Below are 22,792 nucleotides of genomic sequence, written 5' to 3'. Positions count from 1 at the left end.
AGTAAAAAGTAGACAAATGCGATGGTGTCAAATTAAAGACGTTTTTACAGAAAAAGAATAAATAATAGAGTGAGGAGACAACGTGTTACCCAATGTAATGCCTACAGGACCTAGTTAAATTTCTACCCTGCCTTAACTCTGCTTGTCTTTAGGAAGCAGGATACCTGACATCAGAATTTCCCCATCGTGACTAAACCGGCCGAGACTGATGGGATGCAACATGGCAGCTCAATTGATCTTTAAAGAAACTGGAACTTCATTATAATCTAATTCCCATACGAACTGACACCCCCACCAGCACCACAACAGTTGACAATCACTGTGACAATGACTGAAAGAAACCTTGAATGGGCAATAAGGTAGGTGGCATTCTGTTTTCGAGAAGTCCTGCACCTATTCACAGAAAAGAAATAAATATTCCTCCCCTTGCTTCTAATGCCCAATCCCTTCGTTAAAAATCCCCTGTATTTGTGATATTCTCCCTCTCCCGAGCTGAGAAGTTGATTTGTGAGCCAACCTCCTGCTTGTGAAGTCCATGGCCATGGAATAAAGCCTGCACTGCCTGACACTCACTTGCAGTTTATTATACTGGCTTCACAACACCAAACAGGGAAAGATACCACCTTTCAGGGGACCCCTTTCATAGGTAACAAGCCCACAGAATGCGAGAAAATACTAGCAAATGTACATCTGATAAGAGGTTAATATTCAAAATATAGAAGGAATGTGGACAACACAATAGCAAGAAAACAAATAATTCAATTTTTAAATCAGCAAATGACCTCAATAGACATTACTGAAAAGAAGCAGCACAAACGGCCAGTGGGTACATTAAAAATGCTCAGCATCGTTAATCACTAGGGCAATGCAAGTTCTTTTTTTTTTTTTTTTTTTTTTTTTTTTTGAGACTGAGCCTCTCTCTCTGTTGCCCAGGCTGGAGTGCAGTGGCACGATCTCGGCTCACTGCAACCTCTGCCTCCCAGCTTACAGCGATTCTCCTTCCTCGGCCTCCTGAGTAGCTGGGATTACAGGTGCCTGCCACCACGTCTGGCTAATCTTTGTATTTTCAGTAGAGACGGGGTTTCACCATATTGGCCAGGGTGCTCTTGAACTTCTGACCTCATGATCCACCTGAACTGGCCTCCCAAGTGCTGGGATTACAGGCATGAGCCGCTGCGCCTGGCGTAGCAATGCAAATTTAATCCACAGTGAGATGTTACCTCACACACCTGTTTGAATAGCTTTTACCAGAAAAGATGAACATCATAATAGTGTTGTCGAGAATGCAGAAAAGGGCACTCTTGTACACGCTTGGTGGAAATGTGAAGTAGCAGAGCCGTTACCGAAAACAGTGTGGAAATTCCTCAAAAAACAGAATGATAGAAATACCATATGGTCCGGAAATCCTACATACCCGCTCTGGGTCTATAGTCAAAGGGAATGAAATCAGTACCATGAAAAGACATCTACACTCCCATGTTCATGGCAGCATAATATACCACAGTGAAGATGCGGAATCTAACTAAGAGTTCATCATTGGGTACATGGGTAATGGAAACGTGGTATGTAGGTACGACAGAATGCTCCTCAACCTTGACAAAAGTAACGTATGTCATTTGTAACACTGTGGACGAAGCCAGGGGACGTTCTGCTGTTATGAAATAAGCCAGGCACAGAAAGACAAATACCAAATGTCTTACTTATAGGTAGAATCTTAAAAAGCTGAACTCATAGAAGTGGAGAGTAGAATGACGGCTCCCCAGGGGCTGGGAAGTGGGTGGGGAGGGGTTGGAGGAAGAAAATGGGGAGTTGCCGGTCAAAGGGGCCCACTTTCTAGACACACAGGATGAGTACGTTTTGAGATCTATTGCACAGCAGGATGGCTACAGTCAGTAGTAATGGATTGTGTAAATCAGGACAACCAAGAAAGTAATTTCATATCTCTCAGCATAAAAATGATAGGTAAACGAGGGGATGGACATGTTAATTAGCTGTATGCAAAATTTCCACATTGAATACATATTTCAAAATATCACATTGTACCCCATAATTGCATACAGTTAAGATTTGTCCATTAAAAATAACATTAACAGAAATACAAAAAGACTGAGCATATCAAGTGTTGGCAGAGATGTGCAACAACTGGAATTCTCATGCATTGATAGTGCTCACAGAGAATGCAACAGCCCCTCCGAAACTATTTGTCAGCTCCTTGGAAATTAAATGGACAATTACCATGTGATCTTGCAATCCTAGTCCCGCATATTGACTCAAGAGTAATTAAAGCATATAAAAAGAAAACAAGACATTTGCAAATAATAACAATTCAGTGAGTGTAAAAACAAGAGGGAACCCTTTCTGTCAGACATCCCACTCCGTTGAAGTTTGGTTAGGTGGAACACTTGTTTATGCAATTTCATTTGAATTCACACTCAAATGGAGACTGAGTAAGGTGAAGCAAATCAATGATGCATTTCCTTACAGTTTGAGGTATTTTCTGTGAGGTACATTAACCTCAAGAATCATTACTTCTACTAAACTCTGACAGGCTGACAAACTCAAAGGCTAATACCATGTCAGGTGGACCAGGCACTGGAGTGACATTTGGGAGATCAACCTGTGTGCTGGTGTCAGATCTAACCCAGTAGCTGTGGACCTCTGGGTAAGGAAGGTCCTTCTTGTATTTGTGAAGGGATACTAAGTTCCTGGAAAGGACAGAATTCACTCTACCAGTCCAAGGATTATAGCAAGCACAGTAATTATGTACCTTATTCCTCCTTAGCACAAAGTTCCCTCTGGTGCATGACAAAGTACCTCAACAAGCATCCAGGCCACCAGATAGTCCTTGCCTAATGTCAGTCCCCCAAAGCATGTGTTGTTCACCAGTGCCTCTGTGGAGATTTTGGGAGCAGAGCTAGTTAAATGATGGACATATTTCAGGATTTCAGAAGAATCATGGAAGCAGTAGCAGGCCCATGAGGTGTAGGACCGGCCTGTCACACACATCAGAGAGATGCTGAATGGCACGGACTGGATTGATGACGCGAGTGAAGAGGAGTCAAGAGGCTTCTGTGCTCCACTAATGCCCTATTCAGGTGCCGGCCCATTTGGCCTGTGACCCCAGATGTTTGACAGTGGTGCTTCATAATAAGGTAAAAGAATAAATGCCACTCTTTCAACCTTCGTCCTCCCCACCATGCATTTGTTCTCTGCTTATCCAGGAGTCAGGGCCACAATCAAAGAGGAGAAAGGCTGTGATAGGTCAAGAATGAGGATCAACCCCATAGTACCGGCCACTACACTGGGGTGGGAGTCTTATCCTGCCACATAAATGTGATGGGTTTTGTTTGTCAGGCCCATATGCTGGGAGGTGAAAAAAACATTTTATTGCCTGAACATTAAAGTAGCTTGGGGACAAAATTGGGAATGGCAAAAGAGAGAATCATTTTTATCTCTCAATTTCCATTTGACTCCCTTTCTTCTCTTATTGATGGAATAGGCAGGAGACAATTTCTACTCGTACCTATAAATTCATATCTTTCAATCACCAAGACTGTGACCAAATGATCAGAAAAAGAAGTTCCCAACAAGAATGTAAACACAAATTTCCTCCTCAGTCTTCAAGGACAAACACCCGGACAGATGCTTTTTTTGTCTGGGTCCCTTAGCAAACGTGGAAGCAATGGCTGTGGCTCAGTGGCTGCATCCCTCCAGTGATTCAGTGTAGAGTGGAACTTCAGCTCCTCTCGTCGCACACTCCCATCTTCTCAGTGATGTACAGTTGAAGGTCATGAAGTGTTATTTTTGTTTCTTAACAAAAGATTATAACTGGGAAAAGAGTAGACACAGATGAAACCGAATGAGTTGCAATAGTATCTTTAGCTACTGGGACATTTGGAAGGGTTATATTGTATTTAAAAAATTTTTTGATCTCGGTATTTCTATAATATGTTTGAATCCTCAGTCATGTATTTCAATGGGAATTCCTTGATACGGGTCATATTGACAAAATTTAATGAGGGTATCTTTGATCTACTACTACTATTTTCCTTGGTATGATGCTTATAATTGGTTATTTGCATGATGCACGCCAATTCCTTTAGTTCTTTCTTTCAGCAAAACACACCATTAAATCACCGATGCGCACTTATTGCCCTTTACCCACCTTCAGCCACAGAGATGAATAATCAGATGTATTCATTTCCCGTTCCAGTCTTCAACATCAAAGCCCATTTCTCCTCTCCCTTGCCTATAATTTGTCTGTGTCAGTCACCCGTACTCTCCCAGTCAGCATTCCACTGCTGGATTATGGTGCATTTTTAACATTATTTCACAGATGCTCCCATGTACTTCCTGGATTTACAAATGCAAAACACAACAAGAAAGTCCTAATCATTCAATGTTTACATAAATGACTATTCACGATACTAAGAGCTTAAGAACAGTATGCAAGAATTAACATTCTCTGTTGGAACATGTTCATGTCCTATGGAAAACTTCTGGCAAGTTCATGCAACACCAATAAGCCTGACAGAAATAAAGTGATTGAGGAGAATGCAGTGTTTTTCAAACAACTCCACCGTTTTTTTCTCCCTGCAAAGGCACACAGCTCTGAAAAGAGACTTTAACTTCCAAAATATTGTTAGGGATGTGTAAGACCATCTCAAAGCACCACACAGGGACATTTATTACAGTTAATTTTGTGATAGATTTTCACAGTCACTTTAGGAAACAAACTTGTTTATTCTTTTTGAAACACTTTTACAAGATTTTCCTAAAATTCCAAAGTAAGTACTAATCCTGATAAGGTGGATCAGTGGCGCTAAATCCTTAGTTTATTTTTTGAAAGAGAGCTCTGGAGGTATAATGGGCCAGCACAGTTAATCAGCATTGGACTTATAATGAAAAATAGACTTCTCCATGGCATCCTTGATCAGCCATCGGCCCCCTTTTTCCACCTGCACGATTCAGGGAAGCTTTCTGGAGTATCCTGCCTTGCCCACGTTCTTTATCTTGAGCACGTGCGGCTCTGCCACAGGTGAAATCCTCTGTGGTTGGTCTCTCCTGCAAGGGTATTATCACGTTATTACAGGCTACAAAAGGATTTTGTTTTTGTAGATTATCCAGGGTTTGTTTTATAATTTGCTTGAATTGACATCTTAATCAGGTGTCGGCCTCCTACTCCAAAGGGGAATTTACAACTTATTTGAAAGTACTAATAACAACAATACAATAGACAAACATGCGGCATTAAAGCAACTCATCATACATTTCCAAGGTTTGAAATCCCAGAATAGGTTGTCTCTCCACAGAAGTGAATGCTAGATATAAATAATACTTTTTAAAATGTAATTGGAAAGTCACAGCTGTTTTGAACCTCAGCAACATAAATATAGAAAAACAAACACACACCCATGGGGTCAAGAAGACAACGTGGTGTAAATTTTATTGTATTAACACTCACATTAATATTACCATTGACATCCCAGGATGAGAAAGGAGGGATCATCTTAGTTCTCTTAGTGCCTCATCACCTTTTTCTTAGTTATTGCAAGGAGCAAGAGACATACCCCACTACCAGCTACAGATTTATATCTCCAAATCACCACATTTGAAAGCAAGTGAACAAAAAGTCACAGAGCAAGCAAAAATCATTCTCTGTCCATCTTCCCTGTAATAGGGCAACACCAAGGAACGCACATACTGTTTCAGTCCCAGTCATCTTCCATGCTTGTGCCAATGGCTGTGGCTCATGGGCTGCAGGTTCTTCTGTGGTGAAATGAGTGGAGACTGGAGTCTGGCAGGTTCTTTGAATGCTCCCATCATCCAAAGATGCACAACTGCAACTGATAAAAGTTTATGTTTTTAAAAAACAGGAGTTTATTGGCAAGAAAGGAATAGAATTGGATAAATCTGAAGCAATCAGAATGGTAATTTCAGTGCTCAAGGACCTAGAATAGTGAGATGCTTCCTGAAAATTCTGCTTGGTTATTTCCTGTACTCTCTTTGCGTCCTCATTTGTGTATTGAAAAGAATTCTGTGTATGAGACGTGTTCAAAAAACAGGATTTAATAGATAAGATGTTTATATCAAGAATTTCATTTTGGGGGGGCGGAGCAAGATGGCCGAATAGGAACAGCTCCAGTCTCCAACTCCCAGCGCGAGCGACACAGAAGACAGGTGATTTCTGCATTTTCAACTGAGGTACTGGGTTCATCTCACTAGGGAGGGCCAGACAATCGGTGCTGGTCAGCTGCTGCAGCCCGACCAGCGAGAGCTGAAGCAGGGTGAGGCATCTCCTCACCTGGGAAGCCCAAGGGGAAAGGGAATCCCTTTTCCTAGCCAGGGGAACTGAGACACACAACATCTGGAAAATCGGGTAACTCCCACCCCAATACAGCGCTTTAAGCAAACAGGCACACCAGGAGATTATATCCCACACGTGGCCGGGAGGGTCCCAAGCCCACAGAGCCTCCCTCATTGCTAGCACAGCAGTCTGCGATATGGCGGCAAGGCAGCAGCGAGGCTGGGGGAGGGGCGCCCGCCATTGCTGAGGCTTAAGTAGGTAAACAAAGCTGCTGGGAAGCTCGAACTGGGTGGAGCTCACAGCAGCTCAAGGAAACCTGCCTGTCTCTGTAGACTCCACCTCTGGGGACAGGGCACAGTAAACAACAAAAGCAGCAAAAACCTCTGCAGACGCAAACGGCTCTGTCTGACAGCTTTGAAGAGTGCAGTGGATCTCCCAACACGGAGGTTGAGATCTGAGAAGGGACAGACTGCCTGCTCAAGTGGGTCCCTGACCCCTGAGTAGCCTAACTGGGAGACATCCCCCACTAGGGGCAGTCTGACACCCCACACCTCACAGGGTGGAGTACACCCCTGAGAGGAAGCCTCCAAAGCAAGAATCAGACAGGTACAATCACTGTTCAGCAATATTGTATCTTCTGCAGCCTCTGCTGCTGACAGCCAGGCAAACAGGGTCTGGAGTGGACCTCAAGCAATCTCCAACAGACCTACAGCTGAGGGTCCTGACTGTTAGAAGGAAAACTATCAAACAGGAAGGACACCTACACCAAAACCCCATCAGTACGTCACCATCATCATCAAAGACCAGCGGCAGATAAAACCAGAAAGATGGGGAAAAAGCAGGGCAGAAAAGCTGGAAATTCAAAAAATAAGAGCGCATCTCCCCTGGCAAAGGAGCGCAGCTCATCGCCAGCAACGGATCAAAGCTTGAGGGAGAATGACTTTGACGAGATGAGAGAAGATGGCTTCAGTCCATCAAACTTCTCAGAGCTAAAGGAGGAATTACGTACCCAGCGCAAAGAAACTAAAAATCTTGAAAAAAAAGTGGAAGAATTGATGGCTAGAGTAATTAATGCAGAGAAGGTCATAAACGAAATGAAAGAGATGAAAACCATGACACAAGAAATACGTGACAAATGCACAAGCTTCAGTAACCGACTCGATCAACTGGAAGAAAGAGTATCAGCGATTGAGGCTCAAATGAACGAAATGAAGCGAGAAGAGAAACCAAAAGAAAAAAGAAGAAAAAGAAATGAACAAAGCCTGCAAGAAGTATGGGATTATGTAAAAAGACCAAATCTACGTCTGATTGGGGTGCCTGAAAGTGAGGGGGAAAATGGAACCAAGTTGGAAAACACTCTTCAGGATATCATCCAGGAGAACTTCCCCAACCTAGTAGGGCAGGCCAACATTCAAATCCAGGAAATACAGAGAACGCCACAAAGATACTCCTCGAGAAGAGCAACTCCAAGACACATAATTGCCAGATTCACCAAAGTTGAAATGAAGGAAAAAAATCTTAAGGGCAGCCAGAGAGAAAGGTCGGGTTACCCACAAAGGGAAGCCCATCAGACTAACAGCAGACCTCTCGGCAGAAACTCTACAAGCCAGAAGAGAGTGGGGGCCAATATTCAACATTCTTAAAGAAAAGAATTTTCAACCCAGAATTTCATATCCAGCCAAACTAAGTTTCATAAGTGAAGGAGAAATAAAATCCGATTTACTTTTAACAGCATCTTTTTCATGATTTCCTTTCTTTGAAGTCCTGGTGCTTTTGTTTCCTGGAGACAACTGGTATGGCTAGGCTGCATTAACATGGGAAAGAGACACAACACTGTGAGAGCATCTGTTTGGGTCTTAGAACTCATGTGAGCTAGTGGGACCGAACTCGACAGCAAGAGTCATTGAGGGCACAGGTTTAGGAGTCAGAGGAGACCTGGGCTCAGACCCCAGCTGTGCCTCTTACTGGCTGTACTGCCTTGGGCAAGTGGCTTGACCTCTCTGAGCCTCAGTTTCCTCCTCTGTGGAATATGGGTCTAGAAAGTGGTTGTGAAGATCCAGGGTGATGATGCAGACGGGGTGCCAGACACATAGTCAGCAACCAATGAATGTCGGCGGTACCTGGTCCCAATTCCGAGATTCATGCCCTCGGGCAATCACAGGTGGTGGGGATGGGATCCAGTGCCACACAGCTGTATGAACACGCTCTCCTGGCTATCTGGGCCCCATCTGTTTGCTTCGGGCTGACAGTGATAGTAGCTGACACCTGAGCCACGTGTTAGTAAAGCGGTACAGATAATGCTGCTCTGAGTCCTGAAGGGAAGTTGCTGGGGAGCAACTTTACAGTGCTCCAGCCTTGGGGCACTACCCACTCGGGGCTTTGTGTCAAGCAATTCCCCCTCACTGCCATGGAACCTGGCTTCCCATACCACCTCCTTGCCCCCGCCCACCATCTCCCTATCTGAATCCTATTCACTTTTCAGGTCTTGGCTCAAATCCTGCCTCCCCTGTGAAGATGTCCTGAGTCTCAGGATCTCCAACTGTGACATGGGCATACTGTTTGCAGCATCCCCACAGATGGATTGTGATGAGGAAGGAAAGAGAGAGTCGATATAGCATGCTAGGTGCAGTATCTGGTGTAGGCTTGTGGTGAGTTCCCTGCCTCTTCCTCTTCCTCCCCTCTGAACCCCCAGCATGCAGGCATGGTGGCCTTGATCACATGCTGCCTTCTCTTGATAGTCATTGGGGATCATGCCTGTGCTAGTTTTCTCCTCAGTTGCAATGTCACAGACGATGGAGTGTGGGGCCATATCTCATCCTTCCTCACCTTCCAGAATCCAACGCTACAATAAAGGCCATCATCACCATTTTTCATTGGCCACTTTAGGGTACCATGTGGCAGGCACTCGGCTATGTGTGTAATGCACATAAGTGTAGTCCTCACTCTTTCACCTCTTAGCTCTCTTCCAGGATGTGCAGGCATTGATTCTCCTTTAATTATACCAGATTGGGTCAACCGCTACCAAGGTCGCAACATGAGTAAGTGGCCTTGCCAGGCCTCAAGTCCTATGATAGATTAAGTTTCTAGTGAATGCCTGTGAATGGGTAGTTGGCAAGAGGGACACACGTAGAACCCAGAATAGGAGTGCCTGCCCCATTACTTTTACATGGCATAGGCAGGCCTGCTTGAGAGAAAGATGTAGGCAATAAAGACATAGGACTCAGTGGGTCCTCGAGCTTAGGTAAGGGGATATAGTCACTCCAGGACATGGGGAGAAACGGAGAGGAGATTGGTCAAGCTAAACCTCAAGGGAGTTGTCCCAGGGAATTCCACAGTGGCTCCAGGATCCCCCAAAACAGTAGCAGATGACCCACCCACTGGCCATCCTCGAGGTGAACTGTAGAACAAGCCCGGGTCAAGTTAGCCTCCCTGGAAGAGGTTTGTTAGCCTAGAAGATGTTGAATCCCTTGGGAGTCCATGGTGGGCATTTCACTCCCACAGATCCTTTGGAGAGCAGCAGGCTACAAGATCATGTGTGGGACCTGTGATGCAATGAGGAGACAGGCTCCACTGTGCTTAAGTGTCCTTTACAAGTAGAAGCCAGAGGACCCTCACTCATTGCTATTCAGCCAATGCCTAGGGTCATTGGGGAAGGTCCCAGACACCTTGTACTGGTATGGCTGGTACCTTGGAGGGGCTGTCTGGAGGGCTGAGCTCAGCTGGGCCTCTGCACCTCTCCAAGGCTCCTTAGAGTATATCACTGTGGTGTCTCCAGCAGGAGAGGCAGACTTCTTACCTGGCAGCTCAGAGCTCTCAGACAGCCAGGCATAGGCCACTCCAGTCCTCTGAAAGGATAGCTCTGGGACAGACAAACCTCCACCATTCTCCATGCGTCAAAGCCATCACGGGCCTATCAGGATCCCTTGGGAGAGGCAAACAGACGTGTCCAACGGGGCAATGGGAGGAGCATTCAGGAATAGGCAATGGGAGGAGCAGCCTTCCTGGGATGCAGCCTATTTGCACACACTTTTTGTGATGCTGCTAGGGGGCACACACAGAGCATGTGCATAAGAAGAGGTCCTTTACTCTCTGGGTCAAAGGGGTAGCCTCTCGACAGGTTTTACATTGGACCTATTGCTATCAGGGTGACCTCTCCCATTTAGTGGATCCTCCTTCTTTATGCCACAGTGATTGCCCTTAAGTGGCATGAAGTTTCTAACCATTATAGACACTCTTTCTCCCTTCTGGGGCCCTGGCCAAACGTAAACAGACACACAGAGGACAGTAAAGAGAAAATGGGGAATCAGTACTTGTTAATAGGCACTTGACTAGAACCTGGTCTCAATATCTGATCCTCCACATTTGGGGCCCTTGGGTGTTCCAAATTCCCTCATCGACCTCCTCTTTCAGGACTCCCCTAAAATCTGACTATCCATCCCTCTCTATGGAGCCTACTTCAGCATACATCTCAGCGTTCGAGAGAAGACAGGTTTCAGGCCACTGGAATTTAGGGAGTGAGAACAGCAGGAGCGACCTTATCTCTCTCTGTTTGAGAGCATTGAGCCCAAGCAGAATATTTTCCATCCTTAGAAGGCAATGGAATTTGTCCCCACTAGATTTCCACAGTGCTTAGGATCCATGAACTTCAGTAGTTTTTCAGATTTCTTACTTTTGGTATGATAAGCCCTATCCGGTACCGGTCCCACAACTGTCTTTCAGAAGCAGATACCTTGTCTAGCTTCACAGGTGCAGTGCTGGAGAAACTTCCCATCTCAGCATGAGTCATACCTGGAGACTCACCCATTCCGGATACAGAAGATTATCAAGTGAGATATTGGAGAATTGACATTGGAGTGAGTTAAGTCTTTGGGGATATTGTGATGAAATAAATGTATTTTCTATGTGAAGATGTTAATTTGTGCTGCTGAGTGGATGCAGATGATATACTAGTATGGATGGAGTGGTGTCTTCCTAAAATGCACAGGTAGCACTCCTGGCCCCCAGTGTTTTAGAATGTGACCTTATTTGGAGAGAGTCTCTACACAGGTCATCTGGTTACAGTGAACTTGTGAGGGTTGACTCTATGCAACAGGATTGGTATCCTTACAAAAAGGTGACAATTGGTATCCAGAACTGTGAGATAAAAAATACATAGTGTTTACGTCAGCCAGTCTCTGGAATGTTTTTCAGCGGCCCTAGAAAACTAACAGAATACACCTCCATCAAGAGCATTAAAAGCATGCAACCCATGGAAGAACCAAAGAAGCACACCCATCTAATCACAAGTTTCCCCTTCAACTCCCATTGAGCATCCCTGGACAACTAACTCTTCCTAGTTCAGACCAGGAAACTTGATCACACATTGGGCTGTGGCTCCTTGGCTGCCGGTGCCTCCCTGGCAGACACGGAACCGAGTGGAGCTTGTGCTGCTCCATTGTACAGCATTCCATCATCCCCATGATGCATAGAGGCCAGTCATGAAGATTTTCTTAAACAGAAGATTCTAGCCTGAAGAAGAGCAGAATCAGATAAATCTAAACAAGTGAGATTTCATTATGAGGGAACCTAGAATAGGCATTGTTCCTTAAACTTTTTGAGGAGTAGTTTTCTCTGTGCCATGTTTGGGTCCTTGTTTATATTTTCAAATTAATTCCAGCTTACAGGGAAGGCTGGTGAAATGCCTGACTGGACTATCTTTATCCCATTCATGCTATTTTCCCTACATTGATACTTCTTATTTGTTGTTTGGGCAGTTAAGCTCTTTCCTGTAGTTTGTGTTTCCTTAAGTCACAGCATGACAGCACGACTGCTCACTAGGTTCCCCTTCCACTCAGTCACCCACAGAAATGCTGTACCAAATATGTGAGCTTCCTCTTCCAATCTTCACATCAATCCACCCCTTTCCTCTTTCTTCCGATAATTCACCGGTATCAGTCCCCTTGCCCCCTCACTCTTCACTCCCCACAAGCAAGTCAGATTTCAGTATTGACCATGTTTTACTAATGGCCCTCTTTGATTTCTGAATTTACAAAGGGAAAACACATATCCAGGGTAAAATATCCCAGTAGATTTGGTTTCTCAAAAGGACTTGTCTAATTACACACATATGCAAGGGTAACTTCAGAAATTTATTCGTAGGTCTTAATTCACAGAAACTGGCACTTTACAGCAAAACAATTAGCATAATGAGAAATAAGTCACTGAGTGTCATGTGGTGTTTTGGACTAGCTACACGGCTCTGTCTCTGCAAAGAAACAGGGTTCTGCCAAGAGTCTTTCATTTGGCAAGTGTTGTTCTGGGCTTGTAGGAACATTTGGCGGCACCATCCAGAGGGATTTACTTGCAGCTGATTTTGTGGGGTTTTTCTTGGTCTCCTTGTGCAGTAAGCACAGCTTCAACTATTTTCATAACATTTCTCTTTAACTATTTTCGTAACATTTTTCTAACAATCTGGAAAAACAGAAAGTAACAAATCCCAATGAGGGGACTTCTTGGTTCTACATCCTTTCTCTGTGGATCCCAAGCGGGGCTCTGGAGGTGACCTTCCCCCTTTCCCATCTGCACCACTCAGGGAAGATCTGGCTACTATCCTGTCCTGAACCCATTTCCCTCTTGACCAAGGATTCCTCTTTAAATGGTGGAATAATCTATGTGGCTATGTGTTGGGCCCTCTGGGGTGGTTCTTTCCCACTTCGGATGGGTTCAAGAAAATTTTGATTTTTGGCATTTATCCAGCTTTTGTTTCATGGTTTGACTGAGAGTGCCATCCTTTACTGGTTTTTACATATGAAGGAGAAGGGGTGTTTATGAGATGTTTCAAAGTTCACATGAAACATTTAACAAAAATGGCCATAGATTGAGCTTCAAGGCACAATATAATAAATTCCTGTGGGTTGCAGTCCCAGAGTATGTTCTCTTGTCCACATGCTTAGGGACTGGAAATCAATTGAAAAGGAAAGCAATGGGAAAGTCAGCACCTGCTCTGAAATTCAGCAATACACTTATAGAAAAAAATGCTAAAAATACCAAGACTTGGGACCCAGAAGAGAGAACAATGAATGGTAGCCTATATTAATATTAACAAGAATATTAATATGCCAATCTCTTGAGGAAATAAGCGTTATCTGACTTCTACTAATGGCTGCCAATGCTCTGTATGACTTGATGTTAGGGACAAGGAAAACAGATTAATCTTAGCTTTGGATTCATATCCCTAAAAGACTATGATTACAAATTCTGCAAACAAAAACATCAGGTAAAGAATCACACTGCCGTTCCTTTAAACACCGGGTTGAATATCACAGGAAGGCTGCTGTGGGTTCAGCTTGGGTCACTCCCCCCACTCTGGGACAATGACTGTTGCTCATAGACTGCAGGTCACTCATTGGCTGCACCGCTGTACACTAAGGCATGAGCTGTTCTGTGGACACTCAGTAATCCTACTGACACATACCTGGAAGTAAGGAAGGTTTCTGTTCAAAAAGAAATGAAAAAATTATTGTCAGAGCAAACAGAGAATGAATTGCAATAGTGATCTCAGAGTCGGGGAAGCTGGAAAATGAATGGATTCTTGAAAATTTTATTTAGCTACATATACACTGTAACTGGGCCTCGTTTGCTTATTTACATGGATTCATGATGAGGGAGGTGCTGAACACGTTTACGAGGGTTACCTCTCTTCTTATGTCAGCGTATTCACTTTCTCTGTTGCCATATCGCACATAATGAAGTCCTGGAAAATTCCACCATACAGTCGTAGGAGAATGAGAGTGAAAAAGGTAAACATCAGTACCTTCATAATATCATCATAAAATAACTGAGAAAGATAACTAATAAAAACGGACATTTAGGAAACTGAGGAAATGAAACCCGATCACGGAAACACCCCCTACTTTTCCTTGGAGCATATTGCACTACAGATATATTGGAGTTGACAGTGTTCTGCACAGTGGGAAAAATGCTTGATAAACCACAGGACGCCACATGCCCCCCAAGTCGGCAGGGTGCCACCCACCCCAACCTCCAGTGGGGTCCCCTCCCTTGGCGAGCCACTGGTCTTTAGGGCCACCTGCAGAGGCTCTGAAGAGAGCCTTTGGGTTTCCCGGGTGCTCAGGTGCTCCTGAGACAGGGCACTTGCTTTTGGCGTACCTGAGGGCGGCATTCGTGCCCTGGGCCTCAGCGAGCTTGCCCATCTTCCCCGGCAGCAGTAGGCGCACGGCCACCTGGATGTCCCGGGAGGTGATGGTCACACGCTTGGCGTAGCGGGCCAGGCGACCAGCCTCGGTGGCGATGCGGTCCAATATGTCATGGACCATAGAATCCATGACACTCACGGACTCTGGGGAAAGGCTGAGGCCCTGGTGAACCTGCTTCAGCACCTGGGGGAAATAGGCGGCAAAGCTGTCCCCGAAGCTGTCCCTGCGGCGGTTGGTATGGCGCCTGCGGGAACCTCGGAGCCCTCGCCTCTTCTTCTGGGCAGTGGTGGAATTGGCCTCTTTGGGCTCTTGGATGCTCTGGTCTTCCTCAGAGGTCATCTTAGAGGAAGCCTCAGCCATGATGGAGGCAGCGGCCATTAGATGCAAGATCAGAGAGTGACGGTTGTGGATCAGTGAAGCGGGGCACTTTGGTATGGCCGTGTGGCTCTACGTCACAGTCCAACTCGACATCTGATTGGATGAAGGGTCACCCAGGGAGCCCGTCAACAATCCTCCCTCCATTGAAGGTGATTGGATGATCCTGTTGCTTGGCATCACATCAGCCAATCACAGAGGGTGTCTGCCGGCCTAAGCTGCCCAGTTGCCTACCTCAGACAAAGGAACACAGAGTCTTGCTCTGTCGCTCAGGCTGCAGTGCAGTGGTGCGATCTCAGCTCACTGCAACCTCTGCATCCTGGTTTCAAGCGATGCTCCCTCTTCAGCCTCCCAAGTAGCTTGGACTAGAGGCGTGTGCCACCACACCCGGCTAAGTTTTGTGTGCATATATATATATATATATATATATATATATATATATATATATATAGTAAAACGTGGTTGCATCATGTTTCCTCAGGCTGGTCTCGAACTCCTGGACTACATCGATTCTCCCGCCTTGGCCTCCCAAGTTTAAGGGATTATAGGCAGGAGCTATTGTATCTGGCTGAGAAAACTTATTCCAGGAAAATAAAACATGATATTGATACCCATTGAAGGATGCACCCTAAAAACAAACAAAAAAAAATCTGCGAATATTTATAAACGTGGTTACAAAACTCATACTGAAATATTAACTAAATCACATTAAACACACACACACACACACACAAAGAAACTGTTTACTGCTATAAATAACAATTTAGAAGCATCAAACGGTACAAACGTTACTAATGGAACAAGCAGATCTCATAGAATCTTTTTTCAATATTACCTCTATTATACAATTCATTTAAATACATAAAAACACACAGTGCAGAAACAACTAAATCAAAAATTCAATGAGAAGCACCCTTTTCAAGCTTCTGAGAAACTGAAATAAGGACTCTAACTCATTCACATTTGTCTAATTCTATTATTTCCCAGTCTACAATCTTTTTTAATGCAAAGCTTAATGTCCTGTGAGTATGCATCACTTACGATTGAAGTATCCAATGAGAGGACCAACACCCCACTCTCCACTGGCTCAGCTAATGAAGTGTTGTCAGCCCTGGGCCTGAGCCATTGGCTCAGAATGTGAGCAGGTGACCAGTCCTGAACCCATAAATGACCTCGAGCTATTCAGCCTTGTAAAGTGAAGAGAAAATTAGTTTGAGGTGTTCATCTACTTTTTATTTCTTTGTTTGATTTTTCGTTTTCTTGTAATTGTGGTGACTTAAGGATTTTAATCCAAGGCTGTAAGTAAGCATGTCTCCTACCTCTGGCATCATATTGCGAAGGAAAGTTCTCTGAAAAGGAATTTGGAGGAAAGAGAATATTCCTGTGAACAGCTTGCATACCAGGGAGGTGCAGACTTCAGTGTAAAACAAAGGTGCAGTTCCAGAGAACCAAGAAAGGATATGGCTTTTATAGAGAAAGTTCTCATCAAGGTTCCCAGTACAGTCCATTCATGCAAATAAAGGATTCAAACTTAGTTCTGATTGGTTGACTCAGTTGAGTTCTGATTGGTCAACACGACTGAGCCCTGATTGGCAGGGCAGGTGAGCTCAGGTTGGTTGGTTCAGGTGACCTCTGAAAGCTGCAGAGTTAGATAGAGGTGTGGGTTTTTGGGGAATTCCTAGTACATGTGTGGGCTCTAGTCTGCACGTGGCAGCTTGGCTCTAGTTTCAAATTAGGCTCAGTCACTGGGATCCATCTTGAAAGATGGACTCTTTTAGGTTCACATTTGTTCACAAGTTGAAGAAAAAGAAAGTGACCAATTAAAAAAACTAGGATGACTCTCCTTTTTTTTTTTTTCAGTTTCACTGTTGTGGGGCTTTTTCCCTTTCAGGCACATGTGTCTGACAAAATTAACCCACTATGATAATTTGAGACAATAAAAACACTTCAGTACAATGCTTTCTCCAAAATATGATTGGGCCTGATTCTTGACCCAATATAATACTCTTCCTCTTTCATGAGACTGTCACTCTGGAATAAGGAGGAAGGAGTGTGGAAGTGAGTGAGGGCACAGAAGATGCTGTAAAGGGTGGCTATTTACTCTTTTTCCTTATCCCAGACATTTTACCTAGTATAGTGACCATATGTCCTGATTTCGCCTGTTGTCCCTGAGTAATTCTTAATAGCACCCCCTTTCACTCTGAAACATGTCCAAATTTACAACTCTGTACTTCCCAGGGTAACTAGATCATGCAGTTAGTTGTAAGTATAGTAGCTCTCAGATATTTGTTGAATGAACAGATAAATAAATGAACCTAAATTAGATAAGAGACTGGCCCCTGACAACCTACCAGACCATTGCTGAATTCTGTGGCTAGTCCACACGACCCTTCTGGACCACTTGGGTACAGTCCCCTTTCCTGTACTGCACTTTAAAAAAATTATTTCTCTACAAAGCTGTCTGAGTCCCCGTGTTAAACCCATGAGAACGGCAGATTTTGTTTCCTCCATGATCTGCGTATCACATTGACTCCTCCCATTAACCCTTTATGGTGTAGATATTTTAGCCTCAACTTTTTGGCAGACAAGAAACACAGTAACTAAGAAACGTGTCCAATGATCACACAACTGATAAACAGAAGGGCAGAAATGCAAATCCACGTCTGTCTGACTCCAGAACCCAAGCACTTGAACATTGTCTTCTGCCATCCTCTCTCATATTGCAGTGATGGCACCTTCAATGCATGGATACCTAGGTAGACAGTCTAAGGTTAGCCTCCCCTTTACAACAAGTCTTTTTGTAGCTTGATCTTTCCCTGAAGGCAACGTGATAAATTCAGAGGTGTAAAAGCAAAAGCATCAAGTTAGCCTTCCTGCAAAGGTATGCAAGGAACCTGATTTTCTTGTGCAACCACGGGAGTTTCTTCAAGCAGCAGTTAGGAAATTCAACCATGCCTGAGCTCAATTCTGTGTTTCAATAGCTGTCTGAAACATTTGGATAGCCATTCCATGTTGCACAATTGTGTCCAATACAGATGGACTCCAACTTAGCATGGTTCAACTTAAAATTATTTGCCTTTATGATAGGTTTAACTGGAATTAACTCCATTTTAAGTTGGGGAGCATAAGTTTACTCTGTTGCAAATTAGTGAGAGAAAGGGTAGGAAGCAGAGAGTGGGAAAATTTTCAGGTTAGGGTTACATAGTCATCACCTGATGATCCACATTTAGCTCTGTGATGGCCAATTTCATGTCTTGTCTTTCCAAACAGGGGGAGATTTTTTTCCCAAATAAGCAAGGACAGAGATCTAGGTAACTCGACTTGATTGAGTTACAGTACCTAGATATGTGGTCAAATTTCATTCTGAATGCTTCCGTGAATGTGCTTTTTGGTAAGATTAACATTTAAATCAATGGGCCTCAGTACAGCGGACTGCCCGCCATAATGGCCTGAGTACCTTAGAACTTAAAAACAGATAAAGAACAAAAAGACTGACTTCCCCCAAGCAAGAGTAAATTCTGCTGCAGACAACGTTCACACTTGAACTGCAACATCGGCCCTCCCATGGGTCTTCAGCCTCATGGCCGTAACGTCAGCTTGTACCTGGGACTCCAGGCTGCCAGCCCAACCTGCAGATTTAGGATTTGCCAGCTTCCTTAATCACATGATTCAGTTTCTTAAAATAAATCTCTCTCAACAGATAGATGGATAAATATCCTATTGATTTTATTTGTCTGGAAATCCCCTAATACAAGCTTTCTGCACTAAAACATTGCAGCAGAGATCTGAGTGTTGTTTCCACATGTAAAATATCCGGTTATATATCAGACATTTTCATGATTCCATTAATCAACACCTGTCCCTTTGATTACTGACTACACAATTATGTCAGTAGTTTTCCCTGGGTCTTAAGAGATGTTTCTTCATCGTTTGATATGACTGGGGATAACAACATATTCAGTTCAATGGTAAAATTGAGGACTTAATTACAATTATTATCACTGAAGGTAACAATCCCTTGAACATCGGCAGAGTCCCTGTGACACGTGCTAACCAGAAGATTGAATGAACTTACCCCACTTCCGACCTTGCCAGTTAATTGCACTCCCTTATTACCACCCATATAGCCCACACTCATATTGGTTGGTGTCAATTAAACCAGGCATTGCTATAGTAATAAAAAGAGGCACCGCTGACTGAATGGCGACTTTGCCAGGCATTGTTCTAAGTGTTTTACAGGGAACACTTCAATTCCCTTTCACAAGATCTCTGTGAAGTAGTGTTATTATCTCCATGTTTGTGGATAAAGACACCGAATCACATAAGAGTGTCACTTGTCCGAGATCAAACAGGTAGAATATTACCAAAGCAGGAATCAAACAAATTTCTGCACACTTAAGGTTCTGCTCAGCAAAAGAAAATATCATCAGAGTGAACAGGCAACATACAGAATGGGAGAAAATTTTTGCAATCTGTCCATCTGACAAAGTTCTGATATCCAGAATCTAAAAGAAATTTAAAGAAATTTACAAGGGAAAAAACAGCCCCACCAAATGTGCGCAAAGGATATGAACAGATACTTCTCAAAAGAAGACATTAATGCAGCCAACAAACAGATGAAAAAAGCTCATCGTCTCTGGTCATTAGACAAGTGCAACTCAAAACAACAATGAGATACCATCTCATGCCACTTAGAATGGCGATCAGTAAGAAGTCAGGAAGCTACATATGCTGGCCAGGCTGTGGAGAAATAGGAATGCTTTTACCCTCTTGGTGGAAGTTTAAATTGGTGCAACCATTGTGGAAGACAGTGTGGGGATTCCTCAAGTATCTAGAACCAGAAATACCATCTGGCCCAGCAATCCCATCACTAGGTATGCACACAAAGGTGTATAAATTATTCTATTATAAAGACACAAGCACACATATGTTTATTGACACATTATTTACAATAGCACAGACTTGGAACCAACCCAAATGCCCATCAATGATAGACTGGATAAAGAAAAGTTGGCACATATATACCATGGAATACTATGCAGCCATAAAAAAAGAAGGAGTTCATGTCCTCGGCAGGGACATGGATGAAGCCGGAAGCCATCATTTTCCACAAACTAACACAGGAAGAGAATACCAAACGCCGCATGTTCTCACTCAAAAGTGGGAGTTGAAAAATGAGAACACATGGACACAGGGAGGGTAACATCACACATCGGAACCTGTCAGGTGTCGGGGACAAGAGGAGGGAGAGCATCAGGACAAATACCTACTGCATGCGGGGCTTAAAACCTAGATGACGGGTTGACAGGTGCAGCAAACCATCATGGCACATGTGTACTTTTGTAACAAACCTGCGCGTACAGCACGGGTACGCCAGATCTTAAAGTAAAATAAAAAGAAAAGAAAAGAAACAAACATAGTGAACCCTAGAAGTAACACCAGTTTAGAGATAGCAGAATAGAGATTTAGTGAATGACAAGATAGATCAGAATAATTATACATGATACCTCATACAGAGAACGAAGAAAGAAAAGATTAAAGAGAGGCAAGGAGACTAAAGGTGTGGAAAAAGAAAGTAGAATGAACATCATATGGGCATTACAAAAATTGAAATAAGAGTGAATTTTGAGAAAATAATATTCAGAGAGAAATGGCTGGTAATTTTGCAGATCAAAGGAAACACATGATTTGCTGATTCAGGAAACACACTTATACACATCATACTAAAACTACAGAAAAGTGAAAACATAGAGATCATAATAGTTAAGAAAAAACACGTTGCCTTCCAGGGAATAACAAAGTGTGTGTCAGCAGACCTCTGTCTATCAATGAATGGAAGTCAAAAGCAGAGTCTGAGAGAAAATACTGTCAACATAGAGTTGCATTCCTAGCTAAAGTATCATGAAATAATAAGAAGGCTGTGATAGACAGGCAGGAGAACCACCCAGAATCCCTGTGGAGGATGGATTTGATGTTTGTGAGGCTCGGAGTGCAGGTAGTTGCCAGTCAACAGCCACTTGTCCCTGAGGACATTACCTGAGCTGCCTTGCTCTACCTCATGCCCTTCCCGAGGTGGACCACATGCAAAGACAAATCCAGGAAGGGGTATAAAGATCTAGCTAACTATTCCCAATGCTGAATAACTCTGATGAGCCATTTTATCTTCAGAGCTTCTCTGGGTATCCCAAGAGGCTTTTGTTTGGCCTGAAGTAAGCATGAACTTCTTCCTCTGCCCACTCCTGCCTCCTTCCTGTCCGTTCCTCAGCTGCTGATCCGGGATAAGTGTCCTGCACACTAAACTCCATCACGGTGTCAGCTTCCTGCAGAACCTAACCCAGAAACAATGAGATGGGAGAGAAATTGAAAACTCCCAGTGTTGACATCAACAGAAACCTTGTTAAAGAAATTTCCGAAGAATGTCATTTAAAGAGATGTAAAGTGACCAAAAGAGTACGACTGGAAGTGCCAACAGGGAATAGTAATGCAATACACTGACATATAGGGGTGAATGAAAAACAATGACTTATGAAACAGATACTGTGAAGACTATGAAGACATTGAACAATCAATGAAATAAGAAAGAACTAAATATTATAATTACGCATCATGTGCACAAGGGCATCATCCTTGCGATTTAAGAGGCACATGACCTGTGGCATCCCACTGATTTTTCATGCATTCTTTCCCCAAGAACTAAACATTGTCAACTCTGCTTCAATTTATATCTGTGGTGCAGTTTATTCCACAGGAAATAATTGATTTCATTTGATAATTTTGAATGTAATCCCTTCGCTACATGCTCATTTCTGTTAGTTTGATTCCCAGGCCTCTGTTTATAAGGATTAGTCAGATCAACGTTATTTTTGTAGCTAAGTCCCTTAATATTTTCACTCTTATTCTCCCTAGAGAATTTGGTGGAATAGTCCACATGTCCGTTATGCTCGATTTGGGAACATATAAAAAGAAATTCTTGATATAAACATCTTACCTATTTAATCCTGTTTTTTGAACATGTCTCATACACAGAATTCTTTACAATACACAAATTAGGACGCAAAGAGAGCACATTAAATAGCCAAGTAGAATTTTCAGGAAGCATCTCATTATTCCGGGTCCTTGAGCATGGAAACTACTGTTCCGATTGCTTCAGAATTATCCAATTCTATTCCTTTCTTGTCCATAAACTCCTGTTTTTTAAAAACATAAACTTTTATCAGTTGCAATTGTGCATCATTGGCTGATGGGAGCGTCCAAAGAGAATGCCAAGCCCCGGTCTCCACTCATTTCACCACAGAGGAACCTGCAGCCCATGAGCCACAGCCATTGGCACAAGCATGGAAGATGACTGGGACTGAAACAGTATGTGTGTTCCTTGGTGTTGCCCTATTACAGGGAAGAGGGACAGAGAATGATTTTTGCTTGCCCTGTGACTTTTTGCTCACTTGCTTTCAAATGTGTTGATTTGGAGATATGAATTAGCTGGTAGTGGGGCATGTCACTTGCTCCTTGCAATGACTAAGAAAAAGATGATGAGGCACTAAGAGAACTAAGATGATCCCTCCTTTCTCCTACTGGGATGTCAATGTTAATATTCCTGTGAATGTTAATACAATATAATTTACATTGTGTTGTCTTCTTGGCCCGTTGGGTGTGTGTTTGTTTTTCTATATCTATATTGCTGAGGTTCAAAACAGTCGTGGCTTTCCAGTTACTTTTTAAAAAGTATTATTTATATCTAGCACTCACTTCTGTGGAGAGAGAACATATTCTGGGATTTCAATCCTTGGAAATGTATGATGAGTTGCTTGAAAGCCCTGTGTTTGTCTATTGTATTGTTGTTATCAGTACTTTCAAAATATGTTGTAAATTCCCCTTCCGAGTAGGATGCCGACACCTGATTAGGATGTCAATTCAA

The 22,792-nt window shown here is 43.4% G+C and overlaps 1 protein-coding gene across 1 annotated transcript; it reads right to left on the bottom strand.

Annotated features, from left to right (window-relative positions):
• Positions 1–12,422: 12,422 nt before the first annotated feature.
• Positions 12,423–14,946, bottom strand: LOC105499693 (histone H2B type F-M). The gene is made up of 4 exons (XM_011772454.2): positions 14,456–14,946; positions 13,981–14,039; positions 13,761–13,779; positions 12,423–12,757 (listed from the first exon to the last, which is right to left on the bottom strand). The coding sequence occupies exons 1-2, from the start codon at positions 14,878–14,880 to the stop codon at positions 14,003–14,005; spliced, it is 462 nt and encodes a 153-aa protein (XP_011770756.2). The 5' UTR covers positions 14,881–14,946; the 3' UTR covers positions 12,423–12,757; positions 13,761–13,779; positions 13,981–14,002.
• Positions 14,947–22,792: the final 7,846 nt, after the last annotated feature.

Source organism: Macaca nemestrina, chromosome X (genome assembly GCF_043159975.1).
Source record: "Macaca nemestrina isolate mMacNem1 chromosome X, mMacNem.hap1, whole genome shotgun sequence".
Classification (NCBI taxonomy): domain Eukaryota; kingdom Metazoa; phylum Chordata; class Mammalia; order Primates; family Cercopithecidae; genus Macaca; species Macaca nemestrina.
The sequence above is the reverse complement of the archived record's forward strand: the minus strand, read 5'-3'. Positions and strand labels throughout refer to the sequence as shown.

Excerpts from the sequence above, each read along its gene's own strand:
- LOC105499693 (XM_011772454.2), bottom strand. The coding sequence starts at position 14,880 with ATGGCCGCTGCCTCCATCATGGCTGAGGCTTCCTCTAAGATGACCTCT. Across the intron at positions 14,040-14,455 it reads GGCACGAATGCCGCCCTCAG|GACTTCATTATGTGCGATAT; the intron begins GTACGCCAAAAG and ends GGAATTTTCCAG.